General features: G+C 38.2%; 1 protein-coding gene across 10 annotated transcripts in view; it reads right to left on the bottom strand.

The window, feature by feature from the left end:
* The window catches only part of col14a1a (collagen, type XIV, alpha 1a), a 166,406-nt gene that overhangs the window by 7,630 nt on the left and 136,819 nt on the right, over positions 1-21,957 (bottom strand). For 7 of the 10 annotated variants that reach the window (XM_056234439.1, XM_056234440.1, XM_056234438.1 and 4 more), the window contains 11 exons: positions 21,246-21,332; positions 18,435-18,488; positions 17,949-17,993; positions 17,738-17,833; positions 17,574-17,627; positions 14,460-14,513; positions 8,774-8,827; positions 8,451-8,522; positions 5,912-5,947; positions 4,313-4,379; positions 42-230 (listed from right to left, as the gene is read on the bottom strand). In XM_056234439.1, the coding sequence (XP_056090414.1) occupies positions 42-230; positions 4,313-4,379; positions 5,912-5,947; positions 8,451-8,522; positions 8,774-8,827; positions 14,460-14,513; positions 17,574-17,627; positions 17,738-17,833; positions 17,949-17,993; positions 18,435-18,488; positions 21,246-21,332 (808 nt within the window). The other 3 variants (XM_056234442.1, XM_056234447.1, XM_056234446.1) reach the window with 2 other exon arrangements.

Here is a 21,957-nt window from a genome sequence, read left to right as displayed (position 1 = left end):
AATGCAGTAGGTTATTACAAATGGAAAAAAAAATTGTTTACCTCTCTCTCCTGGGCGGCCATTTTGCCCACTGGCTCCAGGGAATCCTGGTCTGCCAGGAGGACCCTGCTCTCCCTGTGGCCCCGGAGACCCCGGCCGACCAGCCTCACCCGGTGGACCTTGTACTGTCCGTACTGAAACAGACTGACTGGGAATCTGGTTCAGGATAGAGTTGTAGCGAGACAAGTGACCTGAGGGGGAGAGAGGAAAAAGATTGCCAGAAGTTATATGACTTCCTCTGAATCATGAGGTTGGCAAATGAATAGGGTTAGATAATATACTTGTTCACATAACACAAAAAAATCGTATCAACCATTCAAACTTTTGAATGTTTTTGAAAGATGTTTATTTTGCTCACCAAGGCTACATTTATTTAATCAAAAATACAGAAAAAAAAAGTAGGTTACACTTTATTTTAAGGTGTCATTGTTAGTGTAATTATATATTTAAGTACTGAGATACTCAGCTGTATATTTCTTAAAAACCCAACGAAACTTACCAATTCACAAAATTAACGGAATGCATAGCTGATATAAAAATTGGATGACTAGTAATTTCCTACTACTAAATTCTGAAAAGACAGAGATTCTAATTATTGGACAAAAAACTTCCACACGTAATAACCTAGAATACTGTCTAAAACTTAATGGCTGCTCTGTCAAGTCTTCGTCGTCGGTTAGGAACCTGGGTGTGCTATTTGATACCAACCTTTCTTTTGAAAGCCACGTGTCTAGTATCTGTAAAACTGCATTTTTCCATCTTAAAAATATATATAAAATACGCCATATGCTCTCATTGGGAAATGCGGAACAATTAGTCCATGCGTTCATGACCTCAAGGCTAGATTATTGTAATGCTCTGCTGGGTGGTTGCCCTACACGCTTAATAAACAAACTACAGCTAGTTCAAAACGCCGCAGCTCGAGTTCTTACCAGAACCAGGAAATATGACCATATTAGCCCGGTTCTGTCAACACTGCATTGGCTCCCTATTAAACATCGTATAAATTTTAAAATATTGTTGATTACCTACAAAGCACTAAATGGTTTAGCTCCGCAGTACTTGAGCGAGCTCTTAACGCATTATAGTCCTTCACGTCTATTGCGATCTCAAAATTCCGGCCAGTTGATAATACCTAGAATATCTACATCGACTGCAGGCGGGAGATCCTTTTCCTATTTAGCACCAAAACTTTGGAATAGTCTTCCTACCATTGTCCGGGAAGCAGACACACTCTGTCAGTTCAAAGCTAGACTAAAAACACATCTCTTTGACCTGGCATACACATAATACATTATAGACTTCTATAAATTCAATGTTAGGCTGCATAGATTAGGTCAGCCGGAACTGGGAACACTTCCCTTAAATCTTGATGTACTCGCTACATCATAAGAAGAATGGCATCTACGCTAATATTAGTGTCTTTGTTTATCCCGAGGTTTTCCCGCAGCCTGCCGGATCCAGGCCGTGTCCAGATCTGACGAGGGAGCTTTGCCTGGACCCGATGACAATGCAGTGCTGAAGTATCCACTATCCTCTCCCTATGAAGGATCCCTTTCGCACTCTACAGATAAAGCGTTGTGAATTCCGGCTCGCGTACCCCGAAGTGATAAAATAAAACAAATTCTGTATCAATTTATAGGCAAGAAAAGTAGTTTGTTTAGGCTGGGTTGTATGAATTACAAACCTGCGCACATATTTTAAAAAGCACATAACCATAGAATTCTGAATGAGCATGTGAACGCCGTCAGCGTTAATCACAGGTTCGCGTTTAAAGTCTGATCATTTCGACGGAGGTGAATCAATCAAAGTTAACTTTAGCTAGAAGTAACATTATTCAAGAACCGCTATAACGCCAAAACAATCTGTTACCTTAAATTATATGTTTATCTCTGTAAAGCTGCTTTGAAACAATCCATTGTTAAAAGCGCTATATAAATGAAGATGACTTGACTTGACTAATATTAATGAACTACATGTACTTACTATAGGGTTAGGGTAGGATTAGGGTTTGGTTTAGGGTTAGTTGCATGTAATTATGCCTAATTTACTGTTATTACTATGGTACATATAACATGTGTAACAAGGAGACTGTAAAATAAAGTGTTACCAAAATGTAATATTGTGAAATATCACAATTTAAAATAACTGTTTTCTATTTTATTATAATTTTAAACTTTAAAGGACCCCTATTATGGATTTTTGAAAATGACCTGTCATGTAGTGTGTAACATAGCTCTAAGTGAATGAAAACATCCTGCAAAGTTTTAAATCTGAAAGTGCACCGTATGTAAAGTCATTGTCTTTCAAAAGTAAGAGTTGACTCTGAGTCAATGAAATTAATCGTTTTTTTAACGAGTCATTAGCCGTTTCGTTGTGTGACATCAAGACGAAACATTAGCATATTGCCCGCCCACTTATTGCGTGTGCAGACACCTGGGAAAACTTGAACCTCAAACTGGCAGCTGATTCCTGCGGATACTGGACAGCATCATGTCGAGAAGACGCTGTGATCTACAATGTGAAGGTAAAGCCAGTTTTTTTTTCACTGCCCAAGGACGAGCATGTGAAGAATCAGTGGTTAAAATTAATCTTTACCATGATATCACAGCAGTATAATCCTAAACATTTGCTGTGTTCCCTTTATTTTACGAATGCTTCTCAAATCTCGGAGTTCAATGGAGGATTCGCAAACCGCTTGCTCTTGAAAGATGGTGTTCAAAATACTTAGCTTTGAGTTTTATATTGTGTAGGTCTCCTGCTAACTGGCTAACTCACGTTATTACTCATTTACTGTCTTACTGAAATATTTCTGCTGATCAGTTGTGGGACACTATTACCTATAACTGTCTATTAATGCAGATTCTCTGTCGTTCTCACTACTTTGAGGAAAGATTAAGCATGGAGCAAGATTAGCTTTACCAACGTTTATATTACATCAGTCATTCACTCTAGAGCTCTGCTAATGTACATTGCATACATGCACTGTTATTGATACAGTTTCCACGTGTTCACCGCAATATATTAGAAAAATACTCTGTAAATAAATTACTACAAGTAAAATAATCGGTTTGTTGATGGACATGCACTTGTTAATGCTGATGGTGATGAATTACAGTTGCAACATCTCATAATGTACCTCAGACTAAGTAGCGTATCACTGAGAAACGTCCTGCTCGAGTTGTCCTTGCGATGGAGGTTCGGGTTGAATGAATAGTTCTTCCAATATTTCATCATCGGACTCGCGCTCGCATTGATATGGTAAAATCGACGTCATTGTTCGTTACTGTCTTTAGTTTACGGTGTAGAAAGCCTCAGGACACGCAGAGTTGACGTTGTTATAGCAATGGGCGTTTTCACAACAGACTGAGCTGTCTGGCCAATCAGAGCAGAGTAGCTCGCAGAAAGGAGGGATTTAGAGAGATTGATTTATCTGACGAGTCGTTTGAGAATCATTGAAAATGCGGTGATGTGCAAATGTATATTATGAAAAAATTAAACCGTTTTTTGACCTTTGATGCATGTAAACCTGTTGTAGGAGACTCCAAAACAACATTAGGAAACTTTAAAATAGCATAATAGGGGCACTTTAATTCATGTGATGGCAAAGCTGAATTTTCTTCAATGCCACATGATTCTTCAGAAATCATTCCAAAATGTTGATTTGGTGCCCAAGAGACATTCCTTATTATTATACATATTGAAATGTTTTTTTTTTTTTTTTAACTGTACTAAAGCATAAAAATACCATAATTTGTTTGCAGATATTTAGGAAACATGCTAAGTCCACATACTACTTTATCCGAAACACAATGCTACACAGTTACCGTGTCAGAATGTCTGTTTTTGTTTAGGTCTGCGTGATCCCGACCACTGCCAATTTACCCAATAGTATTTCGACACCCTGGGTTGCCAGTTGCCAAAAAACCCTGCATATTGCAACCATGGAAGCCAGCAAATGAACTGGGTCAGAGATATTACAATATTATATCAATACTCAATATTACATACTGCACCTTTAATATTACATACCTTTAATGTTTTTGTGGAAACAGTGATACTTTTTTGGCACAATTTTTGATAAATAGAAAGTTTAAAAGAACAGCATTTATTTTAAATGAAAATCTTTTGGATCAATATAAAAGTCGTAACTGTAACTTGATTTATTTAATGCACTCCTTCTGACTAAAAGTAATAATTTCTTTCAAAAACGATAGTGTGGGATATGTAAACAAGGAACAAGCAAGCAAAAATATACAAATTTTCAACTCACTCTGAATTAGCTGTTCACAAACTTGTCGCGCTATGGCGCGGACTGCAGCCTGAGACTGTAGGTCACCCTTCAGAAACAAACAACATGGGATTAACGCAGGGACGTACAGTGTCACAGAATTTCTGTCATTTAGGTTAAATGTCATACTCATTTTAACCCATTGGCAAGAGTACGAACATCACATACTAGGAAAGCTACAACAAAGAACATATACAAAGAGTCTGATTTGCCTGATTTTACAGTTTTCTTTATGCTGGCCGCAAAAAAGAGAGCTGCAAAAACTCAGACAATCGATAAAAAGGCTGTTTGCTCTCAAAGTCTGGACCGTTTCCTGAGGATGAGCTTTAGTGTGGTGAATTTTGATTGGATTCAGAGTGTTTCTGATTCAGGACACCAAAAAGAATGTGTTTCTTCAATAGGTCATTCAGATTAGTGGCAGATGAATACAAGTGGATACTTTTTTCATTTGCCTATTTCTAAGCCAGATCAATGAATGTTTTAATGAAAATTATTTCGTAAGCAATGTTTATGTTAAAAACAACAACAAAATCCAGAAATAAGAAATTATAATTTGGCATTATTTATATACGGATATATATATTTAAAAAAAAATTGATTACTCCTATTGCTCTCTCTTGTAATTATGCTTTAGTTGCTGTACTTCTAAAAAAAAAGCCTCAGCATGATACATCAACCTAATGTAAATTGCAAAAAAAATAATAATAAAAAAAATGCAAAGAGCTAGAGAAAATCAACAGTTCCCTTCTGATTTGCCTGATTTTTTTTTTTTTTTTTTTTGCTGCACAAATTGTGAGTCAGAGTCTGCCAGAAAAAAAGTGAATGATGAAAGGAGAGGAAGAACAAGTAGTCGCAAACTTAGAATGTTATATTAGTACATACATATTTGATATTAAAGAGTATTATTTTAAACACAGATTACTGATGCAATTATTAGAATGAGCAACCATGTTGTTGCATGCCAAACTACATGAAATAATGATAATAAAAAAATAAATAAAAAAATAAAACTATTTTGACCAAACTCTTCTGTGTGCTAATGAATTTTTCAACCCACTAGCATCAGTATTAACACCTAAAAAACAAGCATTCAGCCTGGATTAAGACCACCACCTGTGACAAAAACGAAACAAAAAAACACACAAATTCGCTTTAGCTGCTTTACAGGGAGGCTAATAGCCTGTACAACGTGGGTGTTTAATTCACCCAATTTAACATTCTTCACACACCCTTTGTGTGGTGGATGGTGCCACAGCAGTGAAGAAATCAGAATAAAAACACAAATACATTGTTGTGTGAAAGCTCTGGACCGGGTCTTACTGTGAAGCTTGATAGACAACTTAAGCTTCACCAGTACTACACTTAATGCTCCCGCAGTGGCTAAATTAAAAACCCCATGCATATAGAGGGAGTGTGAATAAAGAAGCTATAATTCAACACTGCTGCTGTGATTTTTATCAAGAGGCCTGTCAGCAAGCTGCTTAATCCTGCCGCTGATAAAACACCATTATGAGTGTCACGTGCCACCACCCCAATCTAAACTCCATGACAGTTTAGATGCAGAAAGTTTAGGAGACTCACTCTCTCTCCTCGCTCGCCTTTGGTGCCGGGAGTCCCCTGCAAAAAGAGAAAACGAGAGTGAAGACAAACATTTCTGAATTCTTGGCGAGTCACCGATCGGAGAAGAAAAAGACAGAAGAAACACAAAGACATTTATGACTGTTTGGAGAGACCAAATTGATCATGGAGCCAAAGGCATAAAATGGATGCATCGCTGACCTAATGTGTTGGAAAACAGACCGGGATTCGTGGCCAGAGCGCCGTGGCTGCTAAACAATTCTGATATCATAACATCTGGGTAAAAATGAGATGTAACCCTCACTGGAGGCTCTGGGGTGCATAGACACTCACCATAAGTATAAGTTACATTTGTGCCAGAATGTGTGAGAATATGATCATAGTTTATTTAAAGTACTGCATGTAATTTCACACATCAGAGCAAGAGGTTATGGCTCTATATCTCTATTGTAGTAGAATTAACAAAGCCCTGCTCTACTATAAACTGGGATACAATTGATCATAAACCTGTCATCTTCATGACAATCTCTCTTCCAGGGCTTATAAAGGGAAAGATGTACAGGTTTCAAATCAGTGTTGAGAGGCCACGCTGCATTCGAGCTCTGCAGATGTTCCTCAAGACTGCCGTGAAGCATATGGTTCTACTTTACAAATCTATGAGAACAAATGCAAGGTAATAGAGCTCCAAAATTAATACAGGTGTCACTCAGCAGGAAACTAATAGAGACTGGTGTTAACTCAGATCACTGAATCCCTCATGTGCTTCTAACATACAAATGAGAAAGACATTTCAGGCAGAGGCTCTGTGTAAACAATACCTGAGTTTTTTTAGGTCCCTCTCTCTAACCGGTCAGACTGTATATGGTGTACATTTTTCAATAAGCACTTCACAGCCCAAACTCTACCAGTCTGTAGGATATACAGTATCTCATGTGTCCGCTCCAGCATTCATAAATGACTTAAATCATAATAAATACTGTAGATCAATTTCTAGCTTCTACTGTAAACCTATGGTCTTTCAAAGGAAAATTCCCCCCGCTGAAAAGATCAGGCTAGTCCATGCTGGTTAGTGCAGGTTTTGGCGTTACTCTGGCTCAAGGGTGTCCAATCCTACCTCTGGAGGGCCACTATCCTGCAAAATTGAGCTAATCAATATTTGATATATGATTACTAGAAACTTCCTGGCAGGTGTGTTGGGGCATGAGAGAAATTGGACACCCCTACTCTAGATGGAGGACCATCATAATCATTCTGTTCACCAAGGAATCCTGTTTGGCAAACCAGCATGTCTTTCTGGCACATATGGTTCACCAAGGCAGAGCTCAACGGTAAGGATTTTTCTGCCGGTCCAGCTAACATTTTTACTGTCCACACCAGAAAACACTAATAATTGTTTTGCTTTTAGACATGTATTTTTATATTTGTTGCAAGAAACATTTGTATTTTTCCTGTAAACTTTTTCTTTCATATATCTAGTTCTGTCATAAAACTGTAGATGGCAAAGGCTGATAGGTCTTTTAAATCCAATCACATTGTTTTTTTCAATGACACAAGTTTATTGTCCTCTGCTGATTCTGCAGCCAATGACATTGCTTGCTCAACATTTAAATAGTCTGGTCCAGTGTTCGCTGTAAGCTGGTTAGATTTCCTGGTTTCCTCTGAAACCCTCCACCTATCTAAATCTGCTATGGGATATGTGTATGTCTATTCATGCAGCAGCAGTATACATGGTCACAGCAGCGTGTAAGTGTATCTAATAGCAGTAGCAAGCCCATACTTCCATTTTAGTCCGCCAAGACCAATACATAATACCATCAATGTGCTAAAACTATTCTGAGTTGTCATAATTGAAATATACACATTTCGATTTTTTTTTTAATACTTTTTATATACAAAAAGAAAACATGAACAAGCTGGAAAATATACAGCTATAAAATAATGGCATACGATGAAAAATATTACTGACATTCTACCTTGCAGGACAGAAAACTAAAAATGTAGGATGTGCAAAATCAACAAATGTAAGACCGAATATAAGGAGGCAACACAGAAATGTTGAAAGTTCTGTCAAGTGGCCTGAACCGTCTTGCGCTGGCCCCGGACCAGCTGGCCATCCTTATTGTTGAGCCCTGCCAAAGAAGGCTTTCTGGTTAAGCCTAATGAGAACACCCGCACGCCAACACCAAAACATGCTGGTCACCAATTATGCTGGTCTTTTTTAGCAAGTATATTCAATATCAGTTGAGTGGGATACCAAAGGACCAGTTTGCTTGACTTCATGTTGACATATATTGTTGTTTTTTTATTCTGGTCTCCCTTCCTTTTCATCTTTGGTCTGGTGGTCTGGTACCTAAGTAAGAATAATGTTGGAATCTGACTCTCAAGATAATGACTCAGTCTGCCTTCTACTTAACTCCACAAAACCACATTTATAGAACTGAGCCGAATAATATCAGTAAGCTGAAGAAACCTGAAGACATGACCAGCAGTCTACAACATTCTGAGTTCAGTTTGTTCAACATGACTGTAATGCAATACTCACAGGTTGCCCCTGATCACCAATTTGCCCTGGTGGTCCACTTGATCCTGGAGCCCCAGGAGCACCAGGGCTACCCTAAAAATTAGGTATTGAGAGGACAAAAAGTTCATGAGAAAGACTTAAAGAGTCTAGTGCATGTGTGCAAAAGTCAGTTATTGGAGGGCCACAGTCCTGCAGAGTTTAGTTCCAACCCCAATACACATACCTGTAGTTTTCAAATAAGCCTTAAGGACTTGATTAGCCGGATCAGGTGTGTTTCATTAGAGTTGAAGCTAAACTACAGTGCTGTGCTTTTGCACCCCTAGTGATTTTATCATGCTACATACCATTGGTCCTGGAGGGCCCTGTCGTCCCTGGGGTCCATCTTTACCCAGTAGACCCTAAAAAGAAAGAATTTCTGATAATCACTATGCTATGTTTAAAATACAAATCTGTAGAACAGCAATATAAATACAGCACAGCATCTTCTTTTAGCACAGATTATGAACAGTAAAACCTGGAGGTCCCAATTCTTCTTAAGGAAGTCTAAAGGAAAGATTTCCTTCTAAAAGAAGGAAATGATGATAACACATTATAGCAGTGTTTCTCAACGCAGTTCACACTTAACTTGTATTTGCTTTTAAAAACACGAGATGTAGAGGGGAGTGGAATGAAAAACTGCACATGATCTTGGGAGACATTTTTAAAAATTGAACAACTTTGATATGCCTTTAAAAAAAATGTGAGGCTGAAAAATGTGGCTCACTGGTCAAAAACAATGCTTTATCACATCCTGATACAGAAAAAACTATTTAAAAGCAGCAATGTAATGCAAAAACAAAACGCTAAAACGTTATAGCCTGCTGTTGAGCAGTAACAGGTCAGTCTGCAGGTTTCAACAAACTGGCATTGATTCAAAGAGCCGATAAGGTAATAATAAAAATGTACTTAAGTCTACCTTCTATACTTTGTTCCATTGTAAACTGGTCAAATATGTTATAAAGTTTTAATCAAGGTGGCTAAATGTAAACAAATAGCTTACTTTTGTTGTTGTTTTGTTTCCTTCGAGCTTTTGATTCACAAGCAAATGACTCAAACTCACAAGTTATATCAGTTTGAATCAGCCAAAACTCACTGAATCCATCAGTGACTCACTAAATGAACAGCATGTGTTCAACTCTGGCTGACCTATGTACATTCACGGCATGAACTCTTTTTTGGAACACTTCAACAGCAAAGTAACAGAACAGGTGGAAATGAAGGAGTAGAACAAACTCCTCTTGACGATCAATTGCACTACTGTTTTAATGTAGAATGCTGGGATGCACCTAAAGTACCTCAGTAGGGGATAGAGACTCCACAACAACAACTTACTGTCAGATCTGTCAGCACAAATTATATAACACAGTTCTGGCTGCTCTTTTTTAAGCCAGAGATAGCCAGAGTCTAAGAGTTCTTCCACCCAACATGCTTCATTGCTCTAAATATCAGGCTCTTTTGGGAAACAGTCTAGTGGAGGGAAGGGAAAACAATGTAACATTTAAAATGCCTCAAGTGTAGCATACTTTTGGAGAACCACACTTCAAGAGTGTAAAGCCTCAGAACAGTTCTGATGCACGCAACACAGTGCCATCATTAGAGGGGTGATGATTCTACCCCAACTATGGCCCTGAAGCAATATTTCCAGTCCCATATGAGTGCTGGAGGTCACAGAAGTTTTTCTCTTTCTATGTGTGTGTTGAAGTGGATACGAGCCTCCCTCTAGATGGAGTCATGGTGGAAGCATGCTATAAACATCTATTTCTTATAGGATTCTTTGATGAATATTACTTTACTTTTTTAACATTGCAAATGTTTTAATGTCACTTTTGATCAATATATGTACTACTGACCCCAAATGTTTGAACGATTCTGTATTCAACAAATATTTTAATTTAGATAAGATTAAAAACCAAATCTAGTTAAAAAATAATCAAGGCATGTTTCTCGCCAAATGTTTTTCACTCAATGTAATCATTTTCATCTATATTCTCCACTATAACAATAGAATTAGATCAACTCAAACTCTTTTTTTCTGCATATTTATCAGAGATGGTTTTGAAACATTTGAGTGATCGTCACAATGTTGCTTCATTTTATATTGCCAGCAAAATCATTACAAATATATTGTGAATATTCAATATATTGCCTAGCCCTAGCCAGAACACACACACACACACACACACACACACAACCTGATGTCAAACTAGAAAGTTCATTTTTTTGTACCATGCATTGTACAGTTGTTCTAGTGTCTCCATGAAGTCCATTTGTAGGTGAAAATCCCAGAAGTATCGCATAATTTCTTCAGTACTTCATTGTGTGCCACTTCCAGATAAGACAGCTCATTAGTCAACCTTGGAACAATAATAATATTCTGTACAAATGTTCTTTTTAGAGATTATCATAAGTTCAAAGCCAAACATCTGCTTTCTTTGTTAAACTGTCATAGTGACTTACTGTGAATGAAACCACAGCAGATTTATCCCTCAACCTGCTTTAAATCAGCTCAGTAAGCAGCAGTGTGGTCTGAACACCTCCATTTGAGCTGCTTGTTTTTCTTTTCCAATGCAAACTGACAGATTTATTCAAACATTTTCACTCATGCTGCTCATTACTAAACAGAGATGGCGAACTTGCACTGTCTCACCAAGACATTAACATTTAATTACACTACACAGCTTTGGGAATGGTAATCGAATAACCACCTCATGCATATTTTTCATTACAGTTCACAGAATGAGTCTAGTGTTCCTTTTGTTAAGTCTCCAGTGGTGTTTAATCTGTATAGACTACTATTCCTTTCTTCTAGAAATGGCAATATTAAATTTAAACACCTCTTTATCTGTGACGACACATGCAGCTCAAAACACCCAGACTAAGAGGATGCAATTATATTTCACGTGTTACACGTGAACTCAAACCAAAATCACCTCAAGGATCTGAGAATCACAGGTGTGATTCCGTAATGTCAAATAAGGCTTTGTTCACAAGTTGCTTCATTTGGTTTGGAGGCGAGGTACAAAATCAATAATGAAAACAAACACGTTCAGCGTTTATTATGACAGTCTAGCGGGACAGATCTGATTAGTTCAGGTTGTGGTGTTATTGACTAGCAGTCCTGTAAATTGAATCTGTGAGTCGGGGCTCTTTCGGCATAATCAGATCTGCTCAGACACAGAAGAACACATAAGCTTTATTACACGGCAGGACTGAAAAGTGTGTTTGCTTAATGTGTGTGTATCACTTGGTCCATCAAAGTTAACATTTGTATTACTTGTGCATTAAAGAGTTAATCATGCATTAATTGTTAAAACAAATACACTCACCTAAAGGATTATTAGGAACACCATACTAATACTGTGTTTGACCCCCTTTCGCCTTCAGAACTGCCTTAATTCTATGTGGCATTGATTCAACAAGGTGCTGAAAGCATTCTTTAGAAATGTTGGCCCATATTGATAGGATAGCATCTTGCAGTTGATGGAGATTTGTGGGATGGACATCCAGGGCACGAAGCTCCCGTTCCACCACATCCCAAAGATGCTCTATTGGGTTGAGATCTGGTGACTGTGGGGGCCATTTTAGTACAGTGAACGTATTGTCATGTTCAAGAAACCAATTTGAAATGATTCGAGCTTTGTGACATGGTGCATTATCCTGCTGGAAGTAGCCATCAGAGGATGGGTACATGGTGGCCATAAAGGGATGGACATGGTCAGAAACAATGCTCAGGTAGGCCGTGGCATTTAAACGATGCCCAATTGGCACTAAGGGGCCTAAAGTGTGCCAAGAAAACATCCCTCACACCATTACACCACCACCACCAGCCTGCACAGTGGTAACAAGGCATGATGGATCCATGTTCTGATTCTGTTTACGCCAAATTCTACCATCTGAATGTCTCAACAGAAATCGAGACTCATCAGACCAGGCAACATTTTTCCAGTCTTCCGTGGGGTCTTCTGCTGTTGTAGCCCATCCGCCTCAAGGTTGTGCGTGTTGTGGCTTCACAAATGCTTTGCAGCATACCTCGGTTGTAACGAGTGGTTATTTCAGTCAAAGTTGCTCTTCTATCAGCTTGAATCAGTTGGCCCATTCTCCTCTGACCTCTAGCATCAACAAGGCATTTTCGCCCACAGGACTGCCGCATACTGGATGTTTTTCTCTTTTCACACCATTCTTTGTAAACCCTAGAAATGGTTGTGCGTGAAAATCCCAGTAACTGAGCAGATTGTGAAATACTCAGACCGGCCCGTCTGGCACCAACAAACATGCCACGCTCAAAATTGCTTAAATCACCTTTCTTTCCCATTCTGACATTCAGTTTGGAGTTCAGGAGATTGTCTTGACCAGGACCACACCCCTAAATGCATTGAAGCAACTGCCATGTGGTTGGTTGATTAGATAATTGCATTAATGAGAAATTGAACAGGTGTTCCTAATAATCCTTTAGGTGAGTGTAGTGCTCTCAAAATGAATGCATTAACGCAAATTTAACAATTTCTTAACGCAATTTAATTCAAATTCCGTAGTAATTTTCCTTCTAGTGGAACAATTGAAGTTTGAAGTACCACTTACATACGCAACCCAGGCTCACTGTAAAAACATGTTTGTGGCGGCATTTCTGCTAAATATTACGTTGCGTCTTGCACGTTTTGTGACATGACCAGTGAGTGTCGCTATAAGCGTCTTCAGTTTTATCCGAAACAGATAAACATGATTGTGGCAATGTTTTATTACTCTGTTGTACGTATTGCGGTAGTTCTGAATTGAAATGTCCAGTGTGTGGCGCTAAAAGATTAATGCTCTATCATGTTGGAAAATAACGTACCACCTCACTAAACCTTAAACGTATCCGATAGTGTTAACAAAAGCAAACGTGACATAAAAATGTCACGTTTGCTGAAGCAACCTAGCCATTTTAATTTGCTTCAAAAGTCTTTGATGTCTTTTATCATGACTCGTGTTTCATGGGATTCACACCCGATTGCTCTGCATCGCAAGTGTAATGCTCTACCGGGTGAGCTATATTGTCTGCTACGTCAGAAAAGCCACACATATGGAGTTGGTTATGTGACACAAACGTCAAAATGTATTAGTTTACAAATCATGCACTATAGTAAAAGTGTTTTGAGGTCATAACATAGTATTCCAAATGCAAATGCGAAGTAAAGAACCAAGTGAAAATAAGTGTTAAAAAATACGTTTTTCATTGTAGTGTTTTGTTGTTGTGTTTTTCATTAAAAATAATAATGAACCCACCATTCAAACAATTGCCGCCCCCCGAACTTCAGCTAATTGGAAAGCGAACGTAAAATGTGCACGGCCGCACGGGCATTCACAAGCGATTTAAAAGCGAGGTGGAAAAGAGGGAAAGGCATTTTCTCAGTATACGGTACACCAAAAACGCAAGAGTAATGAATTTTATTTGTGCGCTGTAATTCAAATCTTTAGAATCCATACGATTGTGAGGAACTGACCCAAATTCAAGCCTTTATTAAGAGATCTTCATCTCTATTCTCTGCAGCGACAGTAAAAATCAAATTTCACACTCGTTATAAATGTAAAAATTGCCGCCTCAAGAAGCACATATGACACTTTTTATGGCAGTGGTATTCAACGCTCATTGGCTCTCGCTTGCTTGATTGTGACATGCCGTGTTTTGGGTGATGAGCGTATGAATAAGAAATGCGTCGCAAAGTGGATCGGGATAAGATTTTCAGCTATTAAAAACTTAAATTCTGCTCTGTACCTCATACAAAACTATTATATACTGGCCGTCAGAGATGATGTGACTGCAACACATCATCATTTGGACATTTTTGCAATAACAAAAATGTTTGTTCTGTACCTATAAATGCTACATATTAATTAACTACGTATTAGCAATGAGACAAGGCTGGAATATCACACAAAATCATTTGTAATTGTACAAAAATAAATGTCAACATCATACAGTATAGTTTGAAACAAGTTACAAAAGTTGCTTACTCTTTGTCCTGGAGGTCCATCTCGGCCTGGTCCTCCACTGGCACCTGGTACACCCTGAAAGTAAATAAACAAGACATCTTAATCAATGACGGAAATAGATGTTCACAAAATGTTTGGCCTTTGCTGAGTAATAAATGTCCGGCCCTGTTGCTTCACGTGGCCGTCACCATACACAGAATGTCTTCCATTCTCACCGGCTACAGTATTGACATTATCTAAGTGCTCAATCTCAGAGTTGAGGAGGTAATCGAAAGTGAGGACGGTTTGTGTGGTCTGAGTCATTGTGATTTGAAGAGCTGCTCTGCTATGATATCTTAGATAAAAATAACATAAACTGTCCTTGAAGATCTGGGTTGGTAACCAAAAGACAGTGGGCTCTTGTGAAACACAAAAGATGATATTTTGAAAAAAAATGTTTGTCCAAAATCAATGAGGTCCAGCATTGTTTTGGACCCCATTGACTTTCATTGTACAGACAAAACCATGAAACAATAAAACATGATGAAAGATTCTTCAAAATACCTTCTTTTGTGGTCCACAGATGAAATAAAGTCATACAGGTTTGGAACAACATGAGGGTGAACTATCATTTAAATCACTAAATCTACAAAAAAAACAAAAAAAAATCCGCATTATGACACAGTTTGAAATGTCTACCCCAGACGTCACTGCTTCCATCTCACACAGATTAGCATTTTCAATCTATCAGTTGAGCGTTTCTCTGCTTCACTTGCATCTCTTTTTTAACAATCCCACTATAGAGTATGAACTGAAAATGCCTGTTCGTCTCACAGCCTTCCTCTTCATAATGATACAATATTTCATCGCTTCAGCTACAATATTACAAATTCAAAACATTCAACTCAACACCACCCCATATATCAGCACCACACACTCACTGTCGCAAAGGCTAAAAAGGGCTTCGGTTTATCACGAGTGGACTCGTAATTCTGAAACTGTGTGTGAGGGCATTCCTAACAGTATTTTATACTGGGCTCTCAGTGCCAGCGGCAGAGACAGACTGAGGAGAAGATGCGGCGCATGATATTGGAGGACTGGAAACCAGCAGCCAATAAATATAATTCACAGGCTGACAGGATAGATTAGCCCTGAGTGAGAACTCGGCGTCTCTTCTGCAGTACGGCAAAGACCACTTCCTCCTCACTGCCAACATAACTCTGAAAGAACTCAATACCTGGTGCTAATAGAAGCGAGGGTGCAGATGGCCCCTCCGCTTAAAGGAGGATATCCATCTCAGGCCAAGACGTCTATACTGGAGGGCTGAGGAACGTATGTGTGTGTATTTGTACTTTGACCACTGGAAAAGCCAGGATGTTCTTTTCATCACCCTATAGACTAGAGAACTCCAGGGGATTTTTCTTGAGTGGTTGTCATTGGCTTCACATCAAACAGTCATTCCTCAACAAATGGAACTGTCACTGTGAATGTTTTAGAAGCCTTTTGGTGACACTTTCAGCAGAAAACTAAACACCAGCACTTGTCGCAGGAGAGGGAGAATTTTAACAAGCTTCTGAAAGAGGCTTTGGAAGCATAAAAGTCTAAGACATCGGCTTGAGGCAAAGATATGAATTCCAGCCTGCCTGTCTTTTGAGTTTAGGCACATTAGACTCTCTCTAAAATAAGATTGTCAATTGACAGTTGTCAAACACTTATGATTAGGCAGTGGCGTGTGGTGGATTGGAATGAGTAGGTAGAGTCGCTTGTCTGGGTTTGGTTTGGGGATATGCACGAGAACTCAAGTTATGTTTTATATTAAAATATTTTCATTATCTAAATGATGGACATGCCTGCCCCCCACACACCCGAGTATTCAAGTAGTCGTTTTTGAGAACTATCTCTCTAAATGAAAAATTCAACCCTAGTTTGGTTCTACAATGTACACTACCTTTCAAAAGTTGGTCGATAGGATTTTATAATGTTTTTAAAAGAAGTCTCTTATGTTCACCAAGGCTGCATTTCTGAATTTATTTGATAAAAAATACAGTAAACTACTGTGAAATATTACACAATAATACCGTATTATCATTCATATTTTCAGCATCATTATTACAGTCTTCAGAAATCATTCTAATATGCTGATTTGATGCTCAAGAAATTTTCAATCAGTTGTGTTGCATAATATTTTTGTGGAAACTGATAAAAAAAAATACTCAGGATTCTTTGATAAATAGCTCATAAAAAGCTCAGCAAAAGAACCAATTGTTTGAAACAGAAATCTGTTGTAACATTAAAAATAGCTTTACTGTCACATTTGATCAAATTCATGCATGCCAAACTTTTGAACAGTAGTGTAAATTATAAATGAAAACTCTTCAAGTCCCATTTGATGTTTGCACATATGTTTCCCAGTTAAAGCCACATGGAACAGCATATTACCTTACATTTTGGGACAATCAACAAGAAACCAATACTATAATAATAATATCGAAAATATTGTAGTCAAAAAAAAAAAAAGAAGCTTTTTCAATTTTCTTTTGAAAACATGTTTTTTTTGCTCAAAATGTTGCTTTTTTAATGACATTCTTGCTATTAAAAACAGTAACGAGTTAAAACTTGGTTAATGCTACACAATTCGCTACACAGTTACAGCCAAATTGTCAGTTGAAAACTGATCAAATAATATTTGTTTTATATTCTGAAGATGAGAAATTCCAAAAGTCATTTCTAATAAATCATATATTTCCTCCTGCCGGCTTCAAATGTTTGTGATTATTTCACAGAAGCGCATCTCAGTTCCAACACTTCTCCCTAGCAGACTTCCTGCGCTAACAAGCAAGTTTCTAAGCTGAGTTCAGGAGAGTTGAGTAATTCATAAAGACACTAGCTCATTCTATTAGGCAGCCAACTGAAGGACATTATCTATATTTGTATGTTCTCTTTTCTGTGAGACAATTTTCAAGATAAGCTGCACATACAGACACACACATGCACGACTTATCAGTCATGAGCTACACATACGCAGACACGCATGGCACTGTGATAATTATAACTCTCTAACCGAGGGGATGGGGTTAGCTAACGAGAGACTGTGTGGGTGTTATAAAGCTGTCGTGAGTGCTGATGAGACATGCGGGCGATATATTTTTTCCATACCTGAGGACCTGGCAGACCTATTTCACCCTTTTCTCCTTTCTCTCCTGGAGCCCCCTGAAGAGAAAGGAATTGAAAAAGAAAAAAGGCAAAAAGAAAATAAAGATAAACAAACTCTGTGTAACAATCCAAGTACTCAGAAGAAATGAAGGACCCTGGAAACTTACCGGTGCCCCCTGAATGGACAGTCCATTTGGCCCCTGAGGGCCCGGTGGCCCCTGCGGTCCTGAAGGTCCGATCTCACCGGTTGGCCCATGAGGCCCCTTGAACATTAAGTTTGGACGTTATCTTAATAAACATAACTTCATTATAAAATCATCATGGTTTCATTGCCGGGTTTATTTTCCTCAATATAATTACGTAACGTTTCAGGCCTACCACCAGCCGGGCTGCTGAAACAAAGTGTGAATGCCCTGCAGTCTCCTTCTCCATCAGGAATGCAATAATCAAGGAAGCAAAAGACACTCGTCACAGTCTAGCTTGTGACAAACTTCTTATCGATGGCCATTTAGACCAAGTTTACATAAAACTTTGGAGCAATGAAATGAAATGATGTCTGTCCCAGCATGGCTTTATTTGGACTAGAGTATTATGCATTCTGCACATGGACACCGGATCTGGAGGGGCATTACTGTAAAGGAAATTACAGCTGGACGAAGAGATACAAATAAACAAAGCAAGCTCTTAGAAAAATCTGAGCGAGAGAGTGAGATTTACTCACTTGCACCTTCCAAAAACAACATGGAGGCACATGCATTGTGTGTATTTTCGCATTTTGAGCTGTTGTCTATTTGGCAAATCATGACAACTCTGGGTGGCCCAGCATATGGGATACTATGGAAGCATACTGTATGTGTACTTTACCGTCAAGCCTGGCTCCCCCCGATCTCCTCTTGAACCCCTGATACCAGGACCGCCCTGGGAGTCAGACACACACAATTAGATAAACACAAATTGAAAGAGTCTGAATACATTTTTTAATGACCAGAGCTGAGGTATATGTTAAGACAGCAATTTTAAACTCTTGTCTCTAGCTCTGTTCCAAAGCATAGTGAGCTGTCTTGATGCCTACATAGGCAGTGTGCTAACTATTATGGATCCTCATATGGGACTGATTTGGAACGCTACATCACCACAAATGAAACTCAACACTAGCAATTGATTTCAACAGAGTTTGATGTTAGTATGTTGCTAAGGTAACAGCACAATACTCTAATACAGTGGTTCTCAACCAAGGGGCCGGGGTCCACTAAGGGGGCTCAGCAAACTTTCAATTTATTTTCAAATGTTTTATACAATGAAAGTCAGAGGTGGCTAAAACAGCATTGGACTTTCATTGTATGGAGGAAAAAACTCAAAGGAAAGTATATATTACAGGTTTTAAATGACATGAGGGTGAGTAAATGACAACATAATTGTAATTTATGGGTGAACTACCTATTTGAGATCCCTATCTTTCGGAACTGCCTTCACGCCTTTGAATTTCTTTAAAATATCCACTATGTAGGTGTCACTTTGGTTTTGCTTTTTTTTCCTTTTTTTTTATGTTCATGTTTCATATCCTTTATTTTGAAGTTTTCCCATTGTCATGTTCCTGGTTTTGTCATATGCTCCCCTTTTGTCATGTGATCCTGCCATGTGCTCCCCTTGTCATGTGTCCTATGTTGTCATTGGTTTATTGTCTTTATCATTGCGTTCAGGGTGTTCCTTTAGTCCATGTGTATATAGCCCTCATGTCCCCATTGTTCTCTTGTCTAGTATTGTTCATATAACCCGCTGTTTGGTGAGTTTGTCAAGTCAAGTCCAGGTTTACATCACGTCACGTCTTTTGTAACTGTTCACGTTTTCAACAAACTGCACATGAATTCTGTTCAACTCGCATTCAATGGACTATGTTACAGTAGGCAGTTCATAAGGTTTTGGTCCACAGCTACTGTCTATTTATTAAACCAAACTAATTGCTTTATCAAAATGTTTAGTCAATAGTTCAAAACGCAAAAATCAATAGTTCAAAATATCAGTGAAATGGAATCTGCCTGTAGTTCAGTAGAGAGTATCCCTGACCTAGTTCAAACAATATCCCACCTGCTTATGACCCTCATAAACTCTTGCCCTCACTGCTGCAGGCAACCACGAGTAATTTAACCCTGTCTTCCTTTTCCTGTGTTTACTTTAATTGCATCCCCAGTGGCAGCGGCTGCAATAAGGTAGTTCTTATCATGGATTTGATTCATGAGCTTGCTCAAAACACACTTAACAAAACCTGCTGGTGACAGTGGAAGCAGAGAATACAGCATTAATATTAATTTGAGAGATACATGTGATCATAGGAAAGGCTTCAGAACACATGACAGTAATATTAATATCAAGATGCAGGAATAATATATATAAAACTGAAATGAAATCGTTTTCCTCTTGGTCATGGAAATGGGCTTGTATGGATGAAGGAATCTATAAACGCAGACAGGACAGGAGTGGACTAATCGGTTTTGATAAATCGATCTTTTCGTAATGACTTTCTCAAAAGAACTGCTGTTTATAAACCATGGCCTTTTCGAGGCCTCAGAAATACATTTTCCCTCAGGGTGCATACGATGCTGCCTTCCAAATGAGCTCATTTATTTGTTCCCGCCATATTGAGTTCAACCTGCAGCACGGGTTGAATTGAGCAATCTAATGCTAGGTCTTTTTCTCAATATCTTACATAGTCTTTCCATTTCATTTTATATCTCTAATCGCTTTATGCGCTATCTTAACACGTTCTGTGTTTTTCCATAAAGAGGAGTGGTGTGCTTACGGATAAAAGCATAAAAGTTTCTGGTTCGATCCACACAAGGAACAAGCCATGAACCATTATTGTTGTGGGAAAGACACTAAACACTGAAATGTTCCTGGAGTCTGATCACTGTCATGTAAAAGCTGTTATATAAAACAAAAACTATAGTAAATTGTCAGCTAAAGTATGTCAGCTAGCTTTTATGCTAAAGTATGATAGCAAGTTTGTCAGCTAGCCTTTGTGCTATTAGAGTTTGTCAGGTAAAGTAGCCTATATCAGCGAACTTTAAGGCAAAAGAAAGCAAGTTTGTGAGCTAAAATAAGTCAGCTAGCTTTTATGGTAAAATACAACAAGTTTGTCAGAGCTTTTATGCTAGAGTAGTAAAGTGAGTTTTGTCAGGTAAAGTATGTCAGCTAGCTTTTATGTTGGAGTGTGAGAGCAATTTTGTCAACTAGAGTAGCCCTGTCAGCTAGCTTTTATGCTAAAAAAAAGAAGTTTTTGGGATCGACAAGTTGTTTTTTGCACAAATATCTCAGATTTTGATATATTTGAAATGTAACATTAATAGAAAATAGACTTAGAATTTATGAAATTTATATTCATACATTTATTGATTCTAGTTCTGTAATATAACATTCATTAACATGACTGCAAATCATTATTTTGTAAAACCAGACAAGAAATGTTACTTTATTGTCTCAAAAAAGTTGTTTTGTCCTGTGAATCATACTTTTGGACAAAAAACTAACAAAAATTGTCTCCTCAGAGCCCCTGGCACCTCTGTACCTCATTTCTAATTAGTTAAACTGATTATGTTACAACCCTGTGTTACAAATCTCCCCGGTCCCCACTCTGATCTAGTTTAGTACCACTGTTCTTGGTTGGTGTAATGGTTTTACCGGTGGCCCTGAGGGTCCAGGTGGTCCTTTGCTGTCCTGAGCACAGGTGCAGGCATGGGGCATGGCAGGACAGTCCTCTTCTACTCTCTGAGGGAAGCACAAACAAAACAACATGTCGTACAACATTTCAAACACCAGCTTATTTCCTAGGAATCTAATGGAACTTTATTTATCCAAGTCAACCATGGGTGTCTGTGCAATTCCCTCAAGTCATTAATTCGCAAGCGCACAAACACAGCAAGCGATCGGGAGATATTGTTCTTCCTATCAATGGAGGACCAAGTTTATTTGTCTGCTACAAGACTACATAATTTAATTATTTGTAGATTGGTCATGGATCTTTAAAGTTAGGGACAATTGCCAGAATGGCTGATTTGAGATTACTTAAAGAACATTCTGTCAGGATTATAAAAGCAGACAAAAAGAGACAGGAAAAGGACAAAAAAAGTGTCATCACTGAGGTATCAGATGTATGACGATACTGATGTCCATAAAACCATTAATAATGGTAATTTTCTTTTTCTTTTTTAGCTTAGTCATTTGAAGACTAATGTGATTATTAAAAGATTTACTTTAAAGATTTGATCTTCAATCTACGTTATTTAAATAACATAACATTACTTTTTAATGGACTCTTTGCTCATTTCCAAGTCAAAACTGAAATAAACAACAACATAGTCAGAACTTAAGAACAGTCAGAACTTGTGACATT

The sequence above is a fragment of the Rhinichthys klamathensis genome, unplaced genomic scaffold (assembly GCF_029890125.1).
Source record: "Rhinichthys klamathensis goyatoka isolate OS25496 unplaced genomic scaffold, OSU_Roscu_1.1 h1tg000395l_1, whole genome shotgun sequence".
Taxonomy (NCBI): Eukaryota; Metazoa; Chordata; class Actinopteri; order Cypriniformes; family Leuciscidae; genus Rhinichthys; species Rhinichthys klamathensis.
Note: the sequence above shows the minus strand (reverse complement) of the source record. Positions and strands in the feature narration are given on the sequence as shown.